We start from the raw sequence: 25,253 nt of genomic DNA, 5'->3' as shown, positions 1-25,253 counted from the left end.
GCTGCCCATTTTGTAGGTGATTTTCAATTGGGATCTTAAAAGCAGCATTGAACCCCGATTAGCAAATGCAGGGCACCTTACACTTGTTTCAGTTGGGTGCCCAACACACAAATAAAAATCGTCGGCTTCCAATTGGGCAACTGGTGCATCTCCAGAGGAGATCAGGCATGAGAGATCGCCATCTGAAATTCGCCCACCTGTTCTTCATTTTGCTCCAAAACCAGACAAAATAATCTTGAATTTCTCTCCCAGAGTGTCTTTATTAAGGTGCACTTCTCAATTACAAAGGTTTATTTATCAATGTGATTGACTCTGAAGTGGTCGAGCAAGTCACTCAGTGTATCAAACCACTACACAGAATAAGAAGCATAAAACCGGACGGACCATCCATCGAATCAGGACACGGCGAAGGCACACCCAGCCCAGTCGACCCTGCAAAGTCCTCCTCACTAACATCTGGGGAATGGGGCCAAAGTTGGGAGAGCTGTCCCACAGACTAGTCAAGCAACAGCCTGACACTGAGTAGTCATACTCACAGAATCATACTTTTCAGCCAACATCCCAGACTCCTCCATCACCACCCTTGGGTATGTCACAGAAGATAGGAGCAGGAGGAGGCCATTCGGCCCCTCGAGCCTGCTCCGCCATTCAATGAGATCATGGCTGATCATCCAAACTCAGTACCCTGTCCCTGCCTTCTCCCCATATCCCTTGATCCCTTTAGCCTTAAGAAATATATCTAACTCCTTCTTGAATATATTTAATGAATTGGCCTCCACTGCCTTCTGTGGTAGAGAATTCCACAGGTTCACCACTCTCTGGGTGAAGAAATTCCTCCTCATCTCTGTCCTAAATGGCTTACCCCTTATCCTTAGACTGTGACCCCTGGTTCTGGACTCCCTGGCCATCGGGAACATCCTTCCTGCATCTAGTCTGTCTAGTCCTGGTAGAATTTTATAAGTTTCAATGAGATCCCCTCTCATTCTTCTAAACTCCAGCGAGTACAAGCCCAATCGACCCAATCTCTCCTCATACGTCATTCCTGCCATCCCAGGTACAGGAAACTTTGTGATATCCGGCACCGACGGGACCGGCGTGTTGCCGATCTATCAAAACTGCCGGACATACAAAGTTAATGTTGAAGCATACGGAGGTTTTCGTCTCCATATCTGACAACAAACACTGTTACTTAGCAACAGCTTCTAAAGAGTCGGCTGCAGCTGCAAGCGTCTCTAGCTGAAGCTGTTGCTATGGCTACAGACCTTGCAGTGGCTGACTGGGGAAAAAAAAACGAGATCTAAAAAAACTTACGGAAAACGGCTCCTGATTTTTGCCGTTAGATCGAGTATTCCGGACATACAATCTCTGGATAAACCAAAGTTTCCTGTATCAGTCTGGTGAATCTTCGCTGCACTCTCTCCATGGCAAGAACATCCTTCCTCAGATAAGGCGACCAAAACTGCACACAATACTCAAGGTGTGGTCTCACCAAGGTCCTGTACAACTGCAGCAAGACATCCTTTCTCCTGTACTCGAATCCTCTCGCTATGAAGACCAAAATACCATTTGCCTTCTTAACCGCCTGCTGCACCTGCATGCTTACCTTCAGCGACTGGTGCACAAGGACACCCAGGTCTCGTTGCACTTCCCCTTTTCCCAATCTATTGCTATTCAGATAATAATCTGTCTTCCTGTTTTTGCCACCAAAGTGGATAACCTCGCATTTATCCACATTATATTGCATTTGCCATGCATCTGCCCAATCACCCAACCTGCCCAAATCGTACTGGAGTTTCTCTGCATCCTCCTCACAGCACACACGCCCACCCAGCTTTGTGTCATCTGCAAACTTGGAGATATTACATCTAGCTCCCTCGTCTAGATCATTTATATATATATTGTGAATAGCTGTGGTCCTTTCACCAATCCCTGCGGTACCCCACTAGTCACTGCCTGCCACTCGGAAAAAGACCCATTTATTCCAACTCTTTGCTTCCTGTCTGCCAACCAGTTCTCTATCCAAGACAGTACCTTACCCCCAATCCCATGTGCTTTAACTTTGCACGCTAATCTCTTATGCAGGACCTTATCGAAAGCCTTCTGAAAGTCCAAATACACCACATCCACTGGTTCTCCCTTATCTATTCTACATCCTCAAAAACTTCCAGTAGATTAGTCAAACACGATTTACCTTTTGTAAATCCATGTTGACTTTGTCCGATCCTGTCACTGTTTTCCACCGGCAGGGCAGACCCACTACGGTGGTGTCACCGTTGTATGCAGTTGGGAGGGAGTGGCCCTGGGAGTCCTCAACATTTCCTCCGGATCCTATGAAGTCTCATGGCTTCAGGTCAAACATGAGCAAGGAAACCTCCTGCTGATTACCCCTACTGCCCTTTCTCAGCTGATGAATCAGTACTCCTCCATGTTGAACCATCTTGGAGGAAGCACCGAAGGTCACAAGGGCACAGACTGTACTCTGGATGGGGGACTTCAATGTCCATCACCAAGAGTGGCTCGGTAGCACCACCACCGATCGACTGAGCTTGCAGCAGGAAGTGAGAGAACCAACACGAGAGAATAACCTACTTGACCTCGTCCTCACCTGTCGCAGATGTATCTGTCCATGACAGCATTGGTGGGAATGACCACCGCACAGTCCTTGTGGCGATCAAGTCCCATCTTCACACTGAGGACATCCTCCATCGTGTTGTGTGGCACTACCACCGTACTAAGTGGGATGATTAAGAACTGATCTATCAGCTCAAAACTGTGTGTCAATGAGGTGTTGTGGGCCATCAGCAGCATCAGAATTGTATTCCACCACAATCTGTAACCTCATGGCCTGGCATATCCTTCACTCTACCATCACCATCAAACCAGATGAGCAACCTTGGTTCAATAAGGAGTGTAGAAGTACATGCCGGGAGCAGCACCAGGTGTACCTGATAAATGAGGTGCCAACCTGGTGAAGCTACAGGCTCAGCTGCCCTGCCAGCCACAGTTGAATAGCCTGTTGATACACACTGTCTGGGCTCACACATTAACAGCCCCTTGGGAACCTATGCCTAACAATAGTCAGTACCTTCGGGAGAGGAGATGAGAGACCGAGACAGGTTTAGCTTGTGCAGTAAGTCGAGGTGGCAGCCGTGTCACTGCAGATGGAGATTGGTTTGACCTAGACCAACGCACTGGTGTTAGTGAGTTGTGCAAAGTGTCACTGATGAGCTGTCCTAAATGGGATTATGTTGAGGCAGTACGGTAACGTGCTGAGGATCTGGTTGGTGCCACTGTCCTTTTACACCTCCTGGGGCTGAATAGACACTTCCGTTTGGCACTGTGTCGCAGTTAGTGGTGCTCTTCGGAAGTTTGCTTTCAGTCACTAGGAAAGCCCAGAGAGAGGTTGATGCTGCTTGTAGGCCATGCTGCTTCTTATTGCTGCAAAGAGCAGGAATGGCCATTTCTAAGCCCACTGGGTCCTCACACAGTCTCACATCCTTACTGATGGCATTCTTGCCTTTCTCTTTTCCGCAGTGTACCCAAGACTATGGACAGATTGGAGAAGGACATGCTATTCTTGCAGAGTAAGATCAGTGAGGTTCTGGCAGGGAGTGGTTACAGCTCTGACAGACTGGGGATCCCCTACATTCCACAGTTCACAGGTATGGGACTGCAGTAAGCCCCTTCTTACTCCTGCAGACAACTACCAGGCAGTACTTGAGGGCTGTGTGAATAACTGGCTCCTCCGAATCCTGTGGGACTTTCCATCTGTCCTCCTACAGCATCAAAGTCATTGCGTGCAGGATTCCAGAGTGAGCGGGCCACGAACCGAGGGTGGCTGCGCTATTAGAGGCCGAGGATACTCGTGGCAGGGAGGGTGGCTGTGCTATTAGAGGCCGAGGATACTCGTGGCAGGGAGGGTGGCTGTGCTATTAGAGGCCGAGGATACACGTGGCAGGGAGGGTGGCTGCGCTATTAGAGGCCGAGGATACACGTGGCAGGGAGGGTGGCTGTGCTATTAGAGGCCGAGGATACACGTGGCAGGGAGGGTGGCTGCGCTATTAGAGGCCGAGGATACTCGTGGCAGGGAGGGTGGCTGCGCTATTAGAGGCCGAGGATACTCGTGGCAGGGAGGGTGGCTGCGCTATTAGAGGCCGAGGATACTCGTGGCAGGGAGGGTGGCTGTGCTATTAGAGGCCGAGGATACACATGGCAGGGAGGGTGGCTGCGCTATTAGAGGCCGAGGATACTCGTGGCAGGGAGGGTGGCTGCGCTATTAGAGGCCGAGGATACACGTGGCAGGGAGGGTGGCTGCGCTATTAGGGGCCGAGGATACACGTGGCAGGGAGGGTGGCTGCGCTATTAGAGGCCGAGGATACTCGTGGCAGGGAGGGTGGCTGCGCTATTAGAGGCCGAGGATACTCGTGGCAGGGAGGGTGGCTGCGCTATTAGAGGCCGAGGATACTCGTGGCAGGGAGGGTGGCTGTGCTATTAGAGGCCGAGGATACTCGTGGCAGGGAGGGTGGCTGCGCTATTAGAGGCCGAGGATACTCGTGGCAGGGAGGGTGGCTGTGCTATTAGAGGCCGAGGATACTCGTGGCAGGGAGGGTGGCTGCGCTATTAGAGGCCGAGTGAGCGAGCCATGAACCGAGGGTGGCTGCGCTATTAGAGGCCGAGGATACTCGTGGCAGGGAGGGTGGCTGCGCTATTAGAGGCCGAGGATACTCGTGGCAGGGAGGGTGGCTGCGCTATTAGAGGCCGAGGATACTCGTGGCAGGGAGGGTGGCTGCGCTATTAGAGGCTGAGGATACACGTGGCAGGGAGGGTGGCTGCGCTATTAGAGGCCGAGGATACTCGTGGCAGGGAGGGTGGCTGCGCTATTAGAGGCCGAGGATACTCGTGGCAGGGAGGGTGGCTGTGCTATTAGAGGCCGAGGATACTCGTGGCAGGGAGGGTGGCTGTGCTATTAGAGGCCGAGGATACACGTGGCAGGGAGGGTGGCTGCGCTATTAGACGCCGAGGATACTCGTGGCAGGGAGGGTGGCTGTGCTATTAGAGGCCGAGGATACTCGTGGCAGGGAGGGTGGCTGCGCTATTAGAGGCCGAGGATACACGTGGCAGGGAGGGTGGCTGTGCTATTAGAGGCCGAGGATACTCGTGGCAGGGAGGGTGGCTGCGCTATTAGAGGCCGAGGATACACGTGGCAGGGAGGGTGGCTGTGCTATTAGAGGCCGAGGATACTCGTGGCAGGGAGGGTGGCTGCGCTATTAGAGGCCGAGGATACACGTGGCAGGGAGGGTGGCTGTGCTATTAGAGGCCGAGGATACTCGTGGCAGGGAGGGTGGCTGCGCTATTAGAGGCCGAGGATACTCGTGGCAGGGAGGGTGGCTGCGCTATTAGAGGCCGAGGACACACGTGGCAGGGAGGGTGGCTGTGCTATTAGAGGCCGAGGATACACGTGGCAGGGAGGGTGGCTGCGCTATTAGAGGCCGAGGATACTCGTGGCAGGGAGGGTGGCTGCGCTATTAGAGGCCGAGGATACACGTGGCAGGGAGGGTGGCTGCGCTATTAGAGGCCGAGGATACACGTGGCAGGGAGGGTGGCTGCGCTATTAGGGGCCGAGGATACACGTGGCAGGGAGGGTGGCCTGCGCTATTAGGGGCCGAGGATACTCGTGGCAGGGAGGGTGGCTGTGCTATTAGGGGCCGAGGATACACGTGGCAGGGAGGGTGGCTGCGCTATTAGAGGCCGAGGATACTCGTGGCAGGGAGGGTGGCCTGCGCTATTAGAGGCCGAGGATACACGTGGCAGGGAGGGTGGCTGCGCTATTAGAGGCCGAGGATACACGTGGCAGGGAGGGTGGCTGTGCTATTAGAGGCCGAGGATACTCGTGGCAGGGAGGGTGGCTGTGCTATTAGAGGCCGAGGATACTCGTGGCAGGGAGGGTGGCTGCGCTATTAGAGGCCGAGGATACTCGTGGCAGGGAGGGTGGCTGCGCTATTAGAGGCCGAGGATACACGTTGCAGGGAGGGTGGCTGTGCTATTAGAGGCCGAGGATACTCGTGGCAGGGAGGGTGGCTGCGCTATTAGAGGCCGAGGATACACGTGGCAGGGAGGGTGGCTGTGCTATTAGAGGCCGAGGATACTCGTGGCAGGGAGGGTGGCTGTGCTATTAGAGGCCGAGGATACACGTGGCAGGGAGGGTGGCTGCGCTATTAGAGGCCGAGGATACTCGTGGCAGGGAGGGTGGCCTGCGCTATTAGAGGCCGAGGATACTCGTGGCAGGGAGGGTGGCTGCGCTATTAGAGGCCGAGGATACACGTGGCAGGGAGGGTGGCTGCGCTATTAGAGGCCGAGGATACACGTGGCAGGGAGGGTGGCTGCGCTATTAGAGGCCGAGGATACTCGTGGCAGGGAGGGTGGCTGCGCTATTAGAGGCCGAGGATACTCGTGGCAGGGAGGGTGGCTGCGCTATTAGAGGCCGAGGATACACGTGGCAGGGAGGGTGGCTGCGCTATTAGAGGCCGAGGATACACGTGGCAGGGAGGGTGGCTGCGCTATTAGGGGCCGAGGATACACGTGGCAGGGAGGGTGGCCTGCGCTATTAGGGGCCGAGGATACTCGTGGCAGGGAGGGTGGCTGTGCTATTCGGGGCCGAGGATACACGTGGCAGGGAGGGTGGCTGCGCTATTAGGGGCCGAGGATACACGTGGCAGGGAGGGTGGCCTGCGCTATTAGAGGCCGAGGATACACGTGGCAGGGAGGGTGGCTGCGCTATTAGAGGCCGAGGATACACGTGGCAGGGAGGGTGGCTGCGCTATTAGAGGCCGAGGATACACGCGGCAGGGAGGGTGGCTGCGCTATTAGAGGCCGAGGATACACGTGGCAGGGAGGGTGGCTGCGCTATTAGGGGCCGAGGATACATGTGGCAGGGAGGGTGGCTGCGCTATTAGAGGCCGAGGATACACGTGGCAGGGAGGGTGGCTGCGCTATTAGAGGCCGAGGATACATGTGGCAGGGAGGGTGGCTGCGCTATTAGAGGCCGAGGATACACGTGGCAGGGAGGGTGGCTGCGCTATTAGAGGCCGAGGATACACGTGGCAGGGAGGGTGGCTGCGTTATTAGGGGCCGAGGATACACGTGGCAGGGAGGGTGGCTGCGCTATTAGAGGCCGAGGATACTCGTGGCAGGGAGGGTGGCTGTGCTATTAGAGGCCGAGGATACTCGTGGCAGGGAGGGTGGCCTGCGCTATTAGAGGCCGAGTGAGCGAGCCATGAACCGAGGGTGGCTGTGCTATTAGAGGCCGAGGATACTCGTGGCAGGGAGGTTGAGACTGGCTAAGGAACAAGTTGTGATATCCTCAGGAGCTTAGTATTTTGGTGACTGCCCTCGGCACTTGCAGTCAGAACCAGGTACCTGCAGCCATTGCAGCGCTGGAATGCACATCGGAGCTGGAGAGTCCCCGTTCCAGTCGGCCCACTGGATCGCAGCAACTGCACCAGCTCAGTGGATCAACTGGGGCCAGACAGGATGTTAGAGTCAGACTTCCGAGTGTGATGGGCGGGATCCAGTCCCAGCACGGGGAGCGATCCAGTCCCAGCACGGGGAGCAATCCAGTCCCAGCACGGGGAGGGATCCAGTCCCAGCACGGGGAGCGATCCAGTCACAGCACGGGGAGGGATCCAGTCCCAGCACGGGGAGGGATCCAGTCCCAGCACGGGGAGCGATCCAGTCCCAGCACGGGGAGCGATCCAGTCCCAGCACGGGGCGGGATCCAGTCCCAGCACGGGGAGGGATCCAGTCCCAGCACGGGGAGGGATCCAGTCCCAGCATGGGGAGCGGGATCCAGTCCCAGCACGGGGCGGGATCCAGTCCCAGCACGGGGAGGGATCTAGTCCCAGCATGGGGAGGGATCCAGTCCCAGCACGGGGAGGGACCTAGTCCCAGCACAGGGAGGGATCCAGTCCCAGCACGGGGATTGATCCAGTCCCAGCACGAGGATTTATCCAGTCCCAGCACGGGGAGGGATCCAGTCCCAGCACGGGGAGGGATCCAGCCCCAGCACGGGGAGGGATCCAGTCCCAGCACGGGGCGGGATCCAGTCCCAGCACGGGGCACGATCCAGTCCCAGCACGGGGCGGGATCCCGTCCCAGCACGGGGAGGGATCCCGTCCCAGCACGTGGCGGGATCCAGTCGCAGCACGGGGCGGGATCCAGTCGCAGCACGGGGCGGGATCCAGTCGCAGCACGGGGTGGGATCCAGTCGCAGCGCGGGGCGGGATCCAGTCCCAGCGCGGGGCGGGATCCAGTCCCAGCGCGGGGAGCGATCCAGTCCCAGCGCTGGGAGCGATCCAGTCCCAGCGCGGGGAGCGATCCAGTCCCAGCGTGGGGCAGGATCCAGTCCCAGCGCGGGGCGGGACCCAGTCCCAGCGCGGGGAGCGATCCAGTCCCAGCACGGGGCGGGATCCAGTCCCAGCACGGGGCGGGATCCAGTCCCAGCACGGGGCGGGTTCCAGTCCCAGCACGGGGAGCGATCCAGTCCCAGCACGGGGAGCGATCCAGTTCCAGCACGGGGAGCGATCCAGTCCCAGCACGGGGCGGGATCCAGTCCCAGCACAGGGCGGGATCCAGTCCCAGCACGGGGCGGGACCCAGTCTCAGCACGGGGCGGGACCCAGTCTCAGCACGGGGAGGGACCCAGTCCCAGCACGGGGAGGGACCCAGTCCCAGCATGGGGAGCGATCCTGTCCCAGCACGGGGAGCGTTCCAGTCCCAGCACGGGGCGGGTCCCAGTCCCAGCACGGGGCGGGTCCCAGTCCCAGCACGGGGAGGGACCCAGTCCCAGCACGGGGCGGGATCCAGTCCCAGCACGGGGAGCGATCCAGTCCCAGCACGGGGAGCGATCCAGTCCCAGCACGGGGAGCGATCCAGTCCCAGCACGGGGCGGGACCCAGTCCCAGCACGGGGAGGGACCCAGTCCCAGCACGGGGCGGGACCCAGTCCCAGCACGGAGCGGGACCCAGTCCCAGCACAGGGCGGGATCCAGTCCCAGCACGGGGAGGTACCCAGTCCCAGCACAGGGAGGGACCCAGTCCCAGCACGGGGAGGGACCCAGTCCCAGCACGGGGAGGGATCCAATCCAAGCACGGGGCGGGAACCAGTCCCAGCATGGGGAGGGACCCAGTCCCAGCACGGGGAGGGACCCGGTCCCAGCACGGGGAGGGACCCGGTCCCAGCACGGGGAGGGATCCGGTCCCAGCACGGGGAGGGACCCGGTCCCAGCACGGGGAGGGACCCGGTCCCAGCACGGGGAGGGATCCAGTCCCAGCATGGGGAGCGATCCAGTCCCAGCACGGGGAGGGACCCGGTCCCAGCACGGGGAGGGATCCAGTCCCAGCACGGGGAGGGATCCAGTCCCAGCATGGGGAGCGATCCAGTCCCAGCACGGGGAGGGACCCAGTCCCAGCACGGAGCGGGTAATTTTCCTGCGATCACAAGCACGCTTTAATTATGGAAATGTCCAACTGGGGCTGGTGCCCATTTCCCACTGAGAGGCTCAATGTTTGTGGTGGTGATTCTGGCGGTAATGCTGGGATCGTGCCCACCTATGCCCTCCAGCACTGACCTCGCCAGAGCGTGCAGGGTCAGTGGCAGCACATCTCTGGCACCTGCTTACCCAAAAAAGGTAGAAGCTCTGATGCCTGGGCACCATCAGTAAGAGGGGATTCCCCAGGCCTGGGTCTGCTTCCATTGCACCACCGCCCACGCCCCCCCCCCAACCCCCCAACCCCGCAGTGGATCCCAGCTCCACCTATCTGGAGACTGGCATGTCTCATCTCTCTCAGCCTCCTGTACTACGCCAGGCCTAGTGGGACAGGGAAGTGGGAATTCCTAGCATAGGGGGTCTCTGCCCATTTGCAGAATTGGCCTTTGTTCCGGGCTGACCAGGAAATTCAGGAGTCAGCAGGAACCCGGCACAACCGGGTCCCAACCTTTAGTCAGTTCCGTTGGACCCTGCTGGAGTTACGGTGGGAGAACAGCGGCAACTTGGATGAAATTGGTGATCAGTGCTCTGTTAGAAAACTTTTGCTGTAACACACACACTTCTAATCACACTGGGGCTGAGGCCCTTTCTCCAGTGAATGGAAAACCAAGGCCAGTAACCAAGGAGAACACGAAGGGTGAAGAGAGAAGATGAGGTGAATCGGGCAAAGGTGGTTCAGTGACTGAGGGAGAGGAGGAGAGTCAGAGGCTTGAGGGCCTGGGAGAAGGTGTTAGAGTAGCAGACAGTGCCGGGGCTTGGTTTCAACACAAGGAGGAGGGATGGGGTTTACAGACTGACCTGAGTGAACAAACACTCAACCTGGGCCACAGACTGGCTTTTCTCCAAAATACATCTCAAAAAATTCCATTTCAAAAGCCTGAGATTAATTTGTGCTGTGTCTGGTGTGTCACAGATGAAGACCGCTTATCAAAGAGGAAGAGCATTGGAGAGACCATCTCACTGCAAGTGGAAGTGGAGTCACGCAACAGTCCAGAAAAAGAGGTACCGCCCTGATCTTACCATTGGCAGCTTGCCTTGAGTTAGAGAACCTGAAGGTGGCTCGCGAGAATACACGGCATCAGTCAGGGCTGCCTGCTAAATGTATGTAGCCCCAGGAACCAGCACAGTGATAGGGATCAGCAGCAGGCACAATGGCGCTGCTCAGGGACATTGCAACAAGCTCCTTCTCTGGAGGAGCTGAGGTTGGTGCTGGCAGGGTGAGGGTAGTTACACCCAGACCACACATTCCCCTGGAATAGTGATGTGGATTCCGCCCATGGGGGGAGGCGAGAGCTGATCCACGACCGCAGTGCTTCTGTGCGGATGGTGCCTCCTGGCCTTATCCACAGTCCCCAGGAGTGTAGCGGGAGCTTTACTCTGTATCTAACCCGTGCTGTACCTGCCCTGGGAGTGTTTGATGGGACAGTGTAGAGGGAGCTTCACTCTGTATCTAACCCATGTTGTACCTGCCCTGGGAGTGTTTGATGGGACAGTGTAGAGGGAGCTTTACTCTGTATCTCACCCGTGCTGTACCTGCCCTGGGAGTGTTTGATGGGACAGTGTAGAGGGAGCTTTACTCTGTATCTAACCTGTGCTGTACCTGCCCTGGGAGTGTTTGATGGGACAGTGTAGAGGGAGCTTTACTCTGTATCTAACCCGTGCTGTACCTGCCCTGGGAGTGTTTGATGGGACAGTGTAGAGGGAGCTTTACTCTGTATCTAACCCATGCTGTACCTGCCCTGGGAGTGTTTGATGGGACAGTGTAGAGGGAGCTTTACTCTGTATCTAACCCATGTTGTACCTGCCCTGGGAGTGTTTGATGGGACAGTGTAGAGGGAGCTTTACTCTGTATCTAACCTGTGCTGTACCTGCCCTGGGAGTGTTTGATGGGACAGTGTAGAGGGAGCTTTACTCTGTATCTAACCCGTGCTGTACCTGCCCTGGGAGTGTTTGATGGGACAGTGTAGAGGGAGCTTTACTCTGTATCTAACCTGTGCTGTACCTGCCCTGGGAGTGTTTGATGGGACAGTGTAGAGGGAGCTTTACTCTGTATCTAACCCGTGCTGTACCTGCCCTGGGAGTGTTTGATGGGACAGTGTAGAGGGAGCTTTACTCTGTATCTAACCCATGCTGTACCTGCCCTGGGAGTGTTTGATGGGACAGTGTAGAGGGAGCTTTACTCTGTATCTAACCCGTGCTGTACCTGCCCTGGGAGTGTTTGATGGGACAGTGTAGAGGGAGCTTTACTCTGTATCTAACCCGTGCTGTACCTGCCCTGGGAGTGTTTGATGGGACAGTGTAGAGAAACATAGAAGATAGGAGCAGGAGTAGGCCATTCGTCCCCTCGAGCCTGCTCCGCGATTCAATGCGATCATGGCTGATCATTCAAGTTCAGTACCCGGTCCCTGCTTTCTCCCCATACCCCTTGATCCCTTTAGCTTCAAGAAATATATCCAACTCCTTCTTGAATATATTTAATGAATTGGCCTCTACTGCCTTCTGTGGTAGAGAATTCCACAGGTTTACCACTCTCTGGGTAAAGAAATTCCTCCTCATTTCTGTCCTAAATGGCCTACCCCTTATCCTTAGACTGTGACCCCTGGTTCTGGACTCCCCGACCATCGGGAACATCCTCCCTGCATCTAGTCTGTCTAGTCCTGTCAGAATTTTATAAGTTTCAATGAGATCCCCTCTCATTCTTCTAAACTCCAGCGAGTACAAGCCCAATCGACCCAATCTCTCCTCATACGTCATTCCTGCCATCCCAGGTATCAGCCTGGTGAATCTTCGCTGAACTCCTTCCATGGCAAGAACATCCTTCCTCAGATAAGGTGACCAGAACTGCACACAATACTCAAGATGTGGTCTCACCAAGGCCCTGTACAACTGGAGCAAGACATCCTTGTTCCTGTACTCAAACCCTCTCGCTACGAAGGCCAACATACCATTTGCCTTCTTAACCACCTGCTGCACCTGCATGCTTACCTTCAGCGATTGGTGCACAAGGACACCCAGGTCTCGTTGCACTTCCCCTTCTCCCAATCTATTGCCATTCAGATAATAATCTGCCTTCCTGTTTTTGCCATCAAAGTGGATAACCTCACATTTATCCACGTTATATTGCATCTGCCATGCTCTGCCCAATCACCCAACCTGTCCAGATCATACTGGAGTTTCTCAGCATCCTCCTCACAGCACACACGCCCACCCAGCTTTGTGTCGTCTGCAAATTTGGAGATATTACATCTAGTTCCCTTGTCTAGATCATTAAGATATATTGTGAATAGCTGGGGTCCAAGGACCGATCCCTGCGGTACCCCACTAGTCACTGCCTGCCACTCGGAAAAAGACCCGTTTATTCCAACTCTTTGCTTTCTGTCTGCCAACCAGTTCTCTATCCAAGTCAATATCTTGCCCCCAATCCCATGTACCTTAACTTTACACGCTAAACTCTTATGTGGGACCTTATCGAAAGGCTTCTGAAAGTCCAAATACACCACATCCACTGGTTCTCCCTTATCTATTCTACCAGTTACATCCTCAAAAAATTCCAATAGATTAGTCAAGCACGATTTACCTTTTGTAAATCCATGTTGACTTTGTCCGATCCTGTCACTGTTTTCCAAGTGCTCTGCTATTATATCTTTTATAATGGACTCTAGCATTTTCCCCACTACCGATGTCAGGCTTACCGGTCTGTAATTCCCCGTTTTCTCTCTACCACCTTTTTTGAATAGTGGGGTAACATTAGCTACCCTCCAATCCATGGGTACTGTTCCAGATTCCATCGAATGTTGGAAGATGATCAGCAATGCATCTACTATTTCTAGGGCCACTTCCTTAATTACCCTAGGATGTAGATTATCAGGCCCTGGGGATTTATCGGCCTTCAATCCCATCAATTTCCCTAACACCATTTCCCTACAAATACTGATTTCTTTCAGTTCCTCCCTTTCATCAGACCCTATGTTCCCCGACATCTCTGGGAGGTTATTTGTGTCCTCCTTTGTGAAGACAGAACCAAAATATGTATTTAATTGGTCTGCCATTTCTTTGTATCCCATTATAAATTCCCCTGATTCTGACTGCAAGGGACCTACGCTTGACTTCACCAATCTTTTTCTCTTCACATATCTATAAAAGCTTTTACAGTCAGTTTTTATGTTCCCTGCAAGCTTACTCTCATATTCTATTTCCCCCTTCTTAATTAATTCCTTTGTCCTCCTTTGTTGAATCCTAAACTGCTCCCAATCCTCAGGTTTATTGCTTTACTCTGTATCTAAGTCGTGCTGTCCCTGCCCTGGGAGTGTTTGACGGGACAGTGTAGAGGGAGCTTTACTCTGTATCTAACCCGTGCTGTACCTGCCCTGGGAGTGTTTGATGGGACAGTGTAGAGGGAGCTTTACTCTGTATCTAACCCATGCTGTACCTGTCCTGGGAGTGTTTGATGGGGACAGTGTAGAGGGAGCTTTACTCTGTATCTAACCCATGCTGTACCTGTCCTGGGAGTGTTTGATGGGGACAGTGTAGAGGGAGCTTTACTCTGTATCTAACCCATGCTGTACCTGTCCTGGGAGTGTTTGATGGGGACAGTGTAGAGGGAGCTTTACTCTGTATCTAACCCATGCTGTATCTGCCCTGGGAGTGTTTGATGGGACAGGCTAGAGGGAGCTTTACTCTGTAGCTAAGCCATGCTGTCCCTGCCCTGGGAGTGTTTGACGGGACAGTGTAGAGGGGGCTTTACTCAGTATCTAACCCATGCTGTACCTGCCCTGGGAGTGTTTGATGCGACAGTGTAGAGTGAGCTTTACTCTGTATCTAACCCGTGCTGTACCTGCCCTGGGAGTGTTTGATGGGACAGTGTAGAGGGAGCTTTACTCTGTATCTAACCCGTGCTGTACCTGCCCTGGGAGTGTTTTGCGGGACAGTGTAGAGGGAGCTTTACTCTGTATCTAACCCGTGCTGTACCTGCCCTGGGAGTGTTTGATGGGACAGTGTAGAGGGAGCTTTACTCTGTATCTAACCCGTGCTGTACCTGCCCTGGGAGTGTTTGATGGGACAGTGTAGAGTGAGCTTTACTCTGTATCTAACCCGTGCTGTACCTGTCCTGGGAGTGTTTGATGGGACACTGTAGAGTGAGCTTTACTCTGTATCTAACCCGTGCTGTACCTGCCCTGGGAGCGTTTGATGGGACAGTGTAGAGGGAGCTTTACTCTGTATCTAACCCGTGCTGTACCTGTCCTGGGAGTGTTTGATGGAACATTGTAGAGTCATAGAGTTTTACAGCACAGAAAGAGGCCCTTCGGCCCATCGTGCCTGCGCCGTCCATCAATCCCTGTCCAGTCTAATCCCATTTTCCAGCATTTGGTCCATAGCCTTGCATGCAATGGCATTTCAAGTGCTCATCCAAATGCTTCTTGAATGTTGTGAGGGTTCCTGCCTCTACCACCCTTTCAGGCAGAGAGTTCCAGATTCCAACCACCCTCTGGGTGAAAAAGTTCCTCCTCAAATCCCCTCTAAATCTCCTGCCCCTTACCTTGAATCTATGCCCCCTTGTTATTGACCCCCCTACTAAGGGGAAAAGTTCCTCTTTATCTACCCTATCTATGCCCCTCATCATTTTGTACACCTCAATCAGGTCCCCCCTCAGCCTTCTCGGCTCCAAGGAAAACAACTCCAGCCTGTCCAGCCTCTCTTCATAGCTGAGGCGCTCCATCCCAGGTAACATCCTGGTGAATCTTCTCTGCACCCTCTCCAAAGCAATCACATCCTTCCTATAGTGAGGCGACCAGAACTGCACACAGTACTCCAGCTGTGGCCTCACCAGCGTTTTGTACAGCTCCATCATAACCTCCCTGCTCTTATATTCTGTGCCTCGGCTAATGAAGGCAAGTATCCCATATGCCTTTTTAACCACCTTATCTACCTGTTCCGCTGCCTTCAGGGATCTATGTACATGCACACCAAGGTCCCTCTGTACTTCCTAGGGTCCTATCACTCATTGTGTACTCCCTTGCCTTATTTGTTCGTCCAAAATGCATCACCTCGCACTTTTCAGGGTTAAATTCCATTTGCCACTTTTCCGCCCATCTGACCAACTCGTTTATATCTTCCTGTAGCCTGAGGCTTTCCTCCTCACAATTTACCACCCCACCAATTTTCGTGTCATCTGCGAACTTACTGATCATACCTTTTACATTCTCATCCAAATCATTTATGTAGATCACAAACAGCAAGGGACCCAGCACCGATCCCTGAAGCACACAGGCTTCCAGTCACAAAAGCAACCTTCGACCATCACCCTCTGCCTCCTGCCACTCAGCCAGTTTAGGATCCAACACGCCAAGGCACCCTGGATCCCATGGGCTCTTACCTTCTTGACCAGTCTCCTATGCGGGACTTTGTCAAAAGCTTTACTGAAGTCCATGTAAACCACATCCACAGCATTTCCCTCATCCATACACCTAGTCACCCCCTCGAAAAATTCAATCAGATTTGTCAGACATGATTTACCCTTGACAAAGCCATGCTGACTATCCCCGATTAATCCTTGCCTCTCCAAGTGGAGACTAATTTTGTCCCTCAGAATTTTTTCCAATAATTTCCCTACCACAGATGTTAGGCTCACTGGCCTGTAATTCCCTGATTTATCCCTGCTACCCTTCTTGAATAATGGTACTACGTTAGCTGTTCTCCAGTCCTCTGGTACATCCCCTGTGGCCATTATATTGCCTCTCCTCGTTCTTCCTACCAAAATGTATCACTTCGCACTTTTCTGCGTTAAATTTCATCTGTTACGTGTCCGCCCATTCCACCAGCCTGTCTGTGTCCTCTTGAAGTCTATCGCTATCCTCCTCACTGTTCACTGAACTTCCAAGTTTTGTGTCCTCTGCAAATTTTGTAATTGTGCCCTGTACACCCAAGGCCAAGTCATCATTAATATATATCAAGGAAAGCAGTGGTCCTAGAACTGACCCCTGGTTGGAGATTTGGTGACGAGGGTAGGAGGAAAATCTTTCAGCAAAGGGTTGTTGGAGCATGGAATGTTTCACCGCAGGGAATGGTGGACGCAGAGACCGGAGCATGGAATGTTTCACCGCAGGGAATGCTGGACGCAGAGACCGGAGCATGGAATGTTTTACCGCAGGGAATGGTGGACGCAGAGACCGGAGCATGGAATGTTTTACCACAGGGAATGGTGGACGCAGAGACCGGAGCATGGAATGTTTCACCACAGGGAATGGTGGACGCAGAGACCGGAGCATGGAATGTTTTACCACAGGGAATGGTGGACGCAGAGACCGGAGCATGGAATGTTTTACCACAGGGAATGGTGGACGCAGAGACCGGAGCATGGAATGTTTCACCACAGGGAATGGTGGACGCAGAGACTGGAGCATGGAATGTTTCACCGCAGGGAATGGTGGACGCAGAGACCGGAGCATGGAATGTTTCACCGCAGGGAATGGTGGACGCAGAGACCGGAGCATGGAATGTTTTACCACAGGGAATGGTGGACGCAGAGACCGGAGCATGGAATGTTTCACCGCAGGGAATGGTGGACGCAGAGACCGGAGCATGGAATGTTTTACCACAGGGAATGGTGGACGCAGAGACCGGAGCATGGAATGTTTCACCGCAGGGAATGGTGGACGCAGAGACCGGAGCATGGAATGTTTCACCGCAGGGAATGGTGGACGCAGAGACCGGAGCATGGAATGTTTCACCGCAGGGAATGGTGGATGCAGAGACCGGAGCATGGAATGTTTCACCACAGGGAATGGTGGACGCAGAGACCGGAGCATGGAATGTTTCACCACAGGGAATGGTGGACGCAGAGACCGGAGCATGGAATGTTTCACCACAGGGAATGGTGGACGCAGAGACCGGAGCATGGAATGTTTCACCGCAGGGAATGGTGGATGCAGAGACCGGAGCATGGAATGTTTCACCACAGGGAATGGTGGACGCAGAGACCGGAGCATGGAATGTTTCACCGCAGGGAATGGTGGACGCACAGACCGGAGCATGGAATGTTTCACCGCAGGGAATGGTGGACGCAGAGACCGGAGCATGGAATGTTTCACCGCAGGGAATGGTGGACGCACAGACCGGAGCATGGAATGTTTCACCGCAGGGAATGGTGGACGCACAGACCGGAGCATGGAATGTTTCACCACAGGGAATGGTGGACGCAGAGACCGGTGCATGGAATGTTTTACCACAGGGAATGGTGGACGCAGAGACCGGAGCATGGAATGTTTCACCGCAGGGAATGCTGGACGCAGAGACCGGAGCATGGAATGTTTCACCGCAGGGAATGCTGGACGCAGAGACCGGAGCATGGAATGTTTCACCGCAGGGAATGGTGGACGCAGAGACCGGAGCATGGAATGTTTCACCGCAGGGAATGGTGGACGCAGAGACCGGAGCATGGAATGTTTCACCACAGGGAATGGTGGACGCAGAGACCGGAGCATGGAATGTTTTACCGCAGGGAATGGTGGACGCAGAGACCGGAGCATGGAATGTTTCACCGCAGGGAATGGTGGACGCAGAGACCGGAGCATGGAATGTTTCACCACAGGGAATGGTGGACGCAGAGACCGGAGCATGGAATGTTTTACCACAGGGAATGGTGGACGCAGAGACCGGAGCATGGAATGTTTCACCGCAGGGAATGGTGGACGCAGAGACCGGAGCATGGAATGTTTCACCGCAGGGAATGGTGGACGCAGAGACCGGAGCATGGAATGTTTCACCACAGGGAATGGTGGACGCAGAGACCGGAGCATGGAATGTTTTACCACAGGGAATGCTGGACGCAGAGACCGGAGCATGGAATGTTTCACCGCAGGGAATGGTGGACGCAGAGGCCGGAGCATGGAATGTTTTACCACAGGGAATGGTGGACGCAGAGACCGGAGCATGGAATGTTTCACCGCAGGGAATGGTGGACGCAGAGACCGGAGCATGGAATGTTTCACCACAGGGAATGGTGGACGCAGAGACCGGAGCATGGAATGTTTCACCACAGGGAATGGTGGACGCAGAGACCGGAGCATGGAATGTTTCACCACAGGGAATGGTGGACGCAGAGACCGGAGCATGGAATGTTTCACCACAGGGAATGGTGGACGCAGAGACCGGAGCATGGAATGTTTTACCACAGGGAATGGTGGACGCAGAGACCGGAGCATGGAATGTTTCACCGCAGGGAATGCTGGACGCAGAGACCGGAGCATGGAATGTTTCACCACAGGGAATGGTGGACGCAGAGACCGGAGCATGGAATGTTTCACCACAGGGAATGGTGGACGCAGAGACCGGAGCATGGAATGTTTTACCGCAGGGAATGGTGGACGCAGAGACCGGAGCATGGAATGTTTCACCGCAGGGAATGGTGGACGCAGAGACCGGAGCATGGAATGTTTCACCGCAGGGAATGGTGGACGCAGAGACCGGAGCATGGAATGTTTCACCACAGGGAATGGTGGACGCAGAGACCGGAGCATGGAATGTTTCACCGCAGGGAATGGTGGACGCAGAGACCGGAGCATGGAATGTTTCACCGCAGGGAATGGTGGACGCAGAGACCGGAGCATGGAATGTTTCACCACAGGGAATGGTGGACGCAGAGACCGGAGCATGGAATGTTTCACCACAGGGAATGGTGGACGCAGAGACCGGAGCATGGAATGTTTCACCACAAGGAATGCTGGACGCAGAGACCGGAGCATGGAATGTTTTACCGCAGGGAATGGTGGACGCAGAGACCGGAGCATGGAATGTTTCACCACAGGGAATGGTGGACGCAGAGACCGGAGCATGGAATGTTTCACCACAGGGAATGGTGGATGCAGAGACCAGTGCATCTTTTAAGGGGAAAGTGGATCAATATTTGAAGCAGCGGAAGGTACAAGGCTGCGGGGAGAGCGAGGTAGTGCAGTTAGTTTTGGATTTGTTTATGGGATGTGGGCGTCGCTGGCAAGGCCAGCATTTATTGCCCATCCCTAGTTGCCCTTGAGAAGGTGGTGGTGAGCCGCCTTCTTGAACCGCTGCAGTCCGTGTGGTGAAGGTGCTCCCACAGTGCTGTTAGGGAGGGAGTTCCAGGATTTTGACCCAGCGACAATAAAGGATGGCGATATACTTCCAAGTCAGGATGGTGTGTAACTTGGAAGGGAACTTGGAGGCGGTGGTGTTCCCATGTGCCTGCTGCCCTCGTCCTTCTAGGTGGTAGAGGTCGCGGGTTTGGGAGGTGCTGCCGAAGAAGTCTTAGCGAGTTGCTGCAGTGCATCTTGTAGATGGTACACACTGCAGCCATGGTGCGCCGGTGGTGGAGGGAGTGAATGTTTAAGGTGGTGGATGGGGTGCCAATCAAGCGGGCTGCTTTGTCCTGGATGGTGTCGAGCTTCTTGAGTGTTGTTGGAGCTGCACTCATCCAGGCAAGTGCAGAGTATTCCATCACACTGCTGACTTGTGTCTGTGCTGTAAACCACCTTCACCTTGATGAGATGTGTTTGATTTGGATCTGTGGGGGCAGCTGTCAGTGCAGTGGTGAGTGAGTCCTGAGCTCTTCTTCGACTGATTGCGCTAATTTAGCAATCTCACTCACAGAAGCAAACAGATTAGGGAAATGTGAGAAATGCAAAAATCAAACCGCTGCAAGGGACAAGCTCTGAAATAACAACTGGCAAGTGAGCCGAGTGTTTCTCCCGAGTATACACACTGTTTAACCCACACATGGTACACATCAACTCTAATCACAATTCGTTTATGTTAATTAGTCTTCACTTGCCTCCCTGGTGCAAGGGTCAAGGATGTCTCGGAGCGGCTGCAGAGCATTCTGGAGGGGGAGGGTGAGCAGCCAGTTGTCGTGGTGCATATAGGTACCAACGATATAGGTAAAAATCGGGACAACGTCCTAAAAGCTGAATATAGGGAGTTAGGAGGTAAATTAAAAAATAGGACCCCAAAGGTAGTAATCTCAGGATTGCTATCAGTGCCACGTGCTAGTCGGAGTAGAAATAGAAGGATACTTCAGATGAATACATGGCTAGAGGAATGGTGCAAGGGGGAGGGATTCAAATTCCTGAGACATTGGAACCGGTTCTCGGGGAGGTGGGACCAGTACAAACTGGACAGTTTGCACCTGGGCAGGACCGTGACCAATGTCCTAGGGGGAGTGTTTGCTAGTGCTCTGGGGGAGGGTTTAAACTAAAATGGCAGGGGGTTGGGAACCTGTGCAGGGAGACAGAGGAATGGGAAACCAGGATAGAAGCAAAAGACAGGAAGGAGAAAAGCAAAAGTGGCAGGCAGAGAACTCAAGGGTTTAAATCAAACATGGCCACAGTAAATAATAGTTCTAAAAGGTCTAAGAGTGTTAAAAAAACAAGCCTGAAAGCTTTGTGTCTTAATGCGAGGAGCATTCGTAATAAGGTGGATGAATTAGCTGCGCAAATAGATGTAAATGGATATGATATGATTGGGATTACGGAGACATGGCTCCAGGGTGGCCAAGGGTGGGAACTCAACATCCAGGGGTATTCAATATTCAGGAAAGACAGGCAAAAAGGAAAAGGAGGTGGGGTAGCATTGCTGGTTAAAGAGGAGATTAACACAATAGTAAGGAAGGATATTAGCTCTGATTATGTGGAATCTGTATGGGCAGAGCTGAGAAATACCATGGGGCAGAAAACGTTAGTGGGAGTTGTTATACAGACCCCCAAACAGTAATGCTGAGGTTGGGGATGGCATTAAACGGGAAATTCGAGATGCGTGCAGTAAGGGCACAGCAGTCATCATGGGTGACTTTAATCTACATATAGATTGGGCTAACCAAATTAGTAACAATACTGTGGAGGAGGAATTCCTGGAGTGTATACGGGATGGTTTCCTGGACCAATATGCCGAGGAACCAACTAGAGATCAGGCCATCTTAGACTGGGTATTCTGTAATGAGAAAGGATTAATTAGCAATCTTGTTGTGCAAGGCCCCTTGGGGCGGAGCGATCATAATATGATAGAATTCTTCATTAAGATGGAGAGTGAAGTATTTGACTCAGAGACTAGGGTCCTGAATTTAAAGAAAGGAAACTACGATCGTATGAGACGTGAGTTGGGTAGGATGGATTGGGGAATGTTACTTAAAGGGTTGACGGTGGATAGGCAATGGCAAACATTTAAAGAGTGCATGGATAAACTACAGAATTTGTTCATCCCTGTTTGGCATAAAAATAAAACAAAAAAGGTGACCCAACCGTGGCTAACAAGGGAACTTAGGGATAGCATAAGATCCAAGGAGAGGACATATACATTGGCCAGAAAAAGCAGCAAACCTGAGGATTGGGAGCAGTTTAGGATTCAGCAAAGGAGGACAAAGGGATTAATTAAGAGGGGGAAAATAGAGTATGAGAGTAAGCTGGCAGGGAACATAAAAACTGACTAAAATCTTTTATAGATATGTGAAGAGAAAAAGATTGGTGAAGTCAAGCGTAGGTCCCTTGCAGTCAGAATCAGGGGAATTTATAATGGGGTACAAAGAAATGGCTGACCAATTAAATACATACTTTGGTTCTGTCTTCACAAAGGAGGACACAAATAACCTCCCAGAGATGTCGGGGAACATAGGGTCTAATGAGAGGGAGGAACTGAAAGAAATCAGTATTTGTAGGGAAATGGTGTTAGGGAAATTGACGGGATTGAAGGCCGATAAATCCCCAGGGCCTGATAATCTACATCCTTGGGTACTTAAGGAAGTGGCCCTAGAAATAGTAGATGCATTGCTCGTCATCTTCCAAAATTCTATAGACTCTGGAACAGTTCCCATGGATTCGAGGGTAGCTAATGTTACCCCACTGTTCAAAAAAGGTGGTAGAGAGAAAACGGGGAATTATAAGCCTGACATCGGTACTGGGGAAAATGCTAGAGTCCATTATAAAAGTTGTAATAGCAGAGCACTTGGAAAACAGTGACAGGATCGGACAAAGTCAACATGAATTTACAAAAGGTAAATCGTGCTTGACTAATCTACTGGAATTTTTTGAGGATGTAACTGGTAGAATAGATAAGGGAGAACCAGTGGATGTGGTGTATTTGGACTTTCAGAAGGCTTTCGATAAGGTCCCGCATAAGAGATTAGCGTGTAAAGTTAAAGCACATGGGATTGGAGGCAAGGTACTGACTTGGATAGAGAACTGGCTGGCAGACAGGAAGCAAAGAGTTGGAATAAACGGGTCTTTTTCCGAGTGGCAGGCAGTGACTAGTGGGGTACCGCAGGGATCGGTGCTAGGACTCCAGCTATTCACAATATATACTAATGATCTAGACGAGGGAACTAGATGTAATATCTCCAAGTTTGCAGACGACACAAAGCTGGGTGGGCGTGTGTGCTGTGAGGAGGATGCCGAGAAACTCCAGGATGATTTGGACAGATTGGGTGATTGGGCAGATGTGTGGCAGATGCAGTATAATGTGGATAAATGCAAGGTTATCCACTTTGGTGGCAAAAACACGAAGGCAGATTATTATCTGAATGGCAATAGATTGGGAGAAGGGGAAGTGCAACCAGACCTGGGTGTCCTTGTGCACCAGTCACTGAAGGTAAGCATGCAGGTGCAGCAGGTGGTTAAGAAGGCAAATGGTATGTTGGCCTTCCTAGCGAGAGGATTCGAGTACATGAACAAAGATGTCTTGCTGCAGTTGTACAGGGCCTTGGTGAGACCACACCTTGAGTATTGTGTGCAGTTTTGGTCATCTTATCTGAGGAAGGATGTTCTTGCCATGGAAGGAGTGCAACGAAGAGTCACCAGACTGATACCTGGGATGGCAGGAATGATGTATGAGGAGAGATTGAGTCGATTTGGCTTATACTCGCTGGAGTTTAGAAGAATGAGAGGGGATCTCATTGAAACTTATTAAATTCTAACAGGACTAGACAGACTCGATGCAGGAAGGATGTTCCCGATGGCGGGGGAGTCCAGAACCAGGGGTGACAGTCTAAAGATAAGGGGTAAGCCATTTAGGACAGAGATGAGGAGGAATTTCTTCACCCAGAGAGTGGTGAACCTGTGGAATTCTCTACTACAGAAGGCAGTGGAGGCCAATTCATTCATCATATTCAAGAAGGAGTTAGATATGTTTCTTAAAGCTAAAGGGATCAAGGGATATGGGGAGAAGGCAGGGACAGGGTACTGAATTTGGATGATCAGCCATGATCTCATTGAATGCCGGAGCAGGCTCGAGGGGCCGAATGGCCTACTCCTGCTCCTATCTTCTATGTTTCTATGTTTCACTCATCACATTCATCCTGCTGCGCAATGCTTCATATCCCTGCTTGGCTTATACATTTTGTTATTACAGAGGGATATGTGTAACTTTATAATATCTGTCCCCTGTTACAGAAGATGCCAGCCGAGGAAATCACGTATGAAACCCTGAAGAAAGCAATAGGTAAGGTCCAGCTCCTCCCATTGGAAATACGCTCAACTGAAGAAAACGAATGCTGAACTGCCACCTTGGCTCTTACCTCTGAGTCAAAAGGCTGTGGGTTCAATTCCCTCTGTCAGAGTTGAGCGCATAGCCTAGGCAGACACTGAAGGAATAGTGTATTGTCGGAGCTTGCTGTCTTCTTCAGATGAGATGCTAAACCGAGAGCACATCCACCTGTTCGGGTGTGTGTTAAAGATCCATTGGCAGTATTCAGAAAAAAGGAGGGCAATCCCCTGGTGTCCGTGTCAACATTCCTTCCCTCGCCCACTCCACCAGAACAGCCTAACTGCTCGTTCATCCACTGCTGTTCGGGGCTCTTTGCTGTGTGCCAATTGTCGGTCTCATTAGGCTCCAAAACAACAGTGACTACTTTTCAAAAGTTGTAAAACACTCTGAGGATGTGAAAGGTGCTATAAAATTGGAAGTTCTTGCTCTCTTTACCTTGTTGAAAGCTCCTAATAGCATTATTCTATGCAAATAGGGGTCCTGGGTTATACATTGTGTGTAAAAATGAGACTCCCTTGTTACATAACTGGGTATCGGGATCCTCATCACCGCTTCTCCATTCTTCCACAAGGTGAACCAACACATTAGCGAGCCAGGGCCAGATATGGATGCTAAGCTGCTTTATTTTATAGTCAATAAGCAAACATACACTTATAGTAAATCTCGCTTAAGTACAACCCCAGTCGCTGCTCGGAAGTAAGAAAAGTAATTTCATAGACTGTGGCTCGCTGACCTTTGTAACAGGCTAAAGACATTGGGGGCGAAATTCGGTGGAGCCGCAAACGGGCGCCCAGCTCGCCTTGGCGCCGGAATTACCGCTGCGATCGGAGCAGTTGCGACCGCCGGAAATTCATCTTGAATGCCCCAAGAGGGACTCGGGGCGCTGCTCGAGGCGCTGCTCGAGGCGCTGCTCGAGGCGCCCCGCACCCCTCTTAGGGCGCTGAAACTGAATATCGCAGCACAAAGTGCCGCAGCGCCACACGCCGCGGCACGGCGCGCTGCGGTACTGCAGGCCTTCCTCCGCTTCTTAAGGGGGCGGGGCCTGCACCAGCGCGATGAGCGATCGCGAGTGCCAGCAAGAGAGCCCGGCACCGAGGAGACATGCTGGGCTCTTGGGACACAGCCGGCACTGCCCGGGGGGGCGATCAGGAGGCCGGGGACGGAGGTGCTGGCAGGCATCCACCGGAAAAAATGGCCGCCCCGCGCCTCCACCT

General features: G+C 53.0%; 1 protein-coding gene across 1 annotated transcript in view; it reads left to right on the top strand.

Moving 5' to 3' along the window:
- The window catches only part of LOC147120802 (protein EFR3 homolog B-like), a 181,720-nt gene that overhangs the window by 132,946 nt on the left and 23,521 nt on the right, over positions 1 to 25,253 (top strand). Inside the window, exons 15-17 of the mRNA XM_085978777.1 lie at positions 3,535 to 3,662; positions 10,457 to 10,545; positions 23,946 to 23,994. Of these exons, the coding sequence (XP_085834903.1) occupies positions 3,535 to 3,662; positions 10,457 to 10,545; positions 23,946 to 23,994 (266 nt within the window). The remainder of the gene's footprint in view (positions 1 to 3,534; positions 3,663 to 10,456; positions 10,546 to 23,945; positions 23,995 to 25,253) is intronic.

The sequence above is a fragment of the Somniosus microcephalus genome, chromosome 3 (assembly GCF_052327205.1).
Source record: "Somniosus microcephalus isolate GS21.2 chromosome 3, FLI_Smic_1.0, whole genome shotgun sequence".
Classification (NCBI taxonomy): domain Eukaryota; kingdom Metazoa; phylum Chordata; class Chondrichthyes; order Squaliformes; family Somniosidae; genus Somniosus; species Somniosus microcephalus.
The sequence above is the reverse complement of the archived record's forward strand: the minus strand, read 5'-3'. Positions and strand labels throughout refer to the sequence as shown.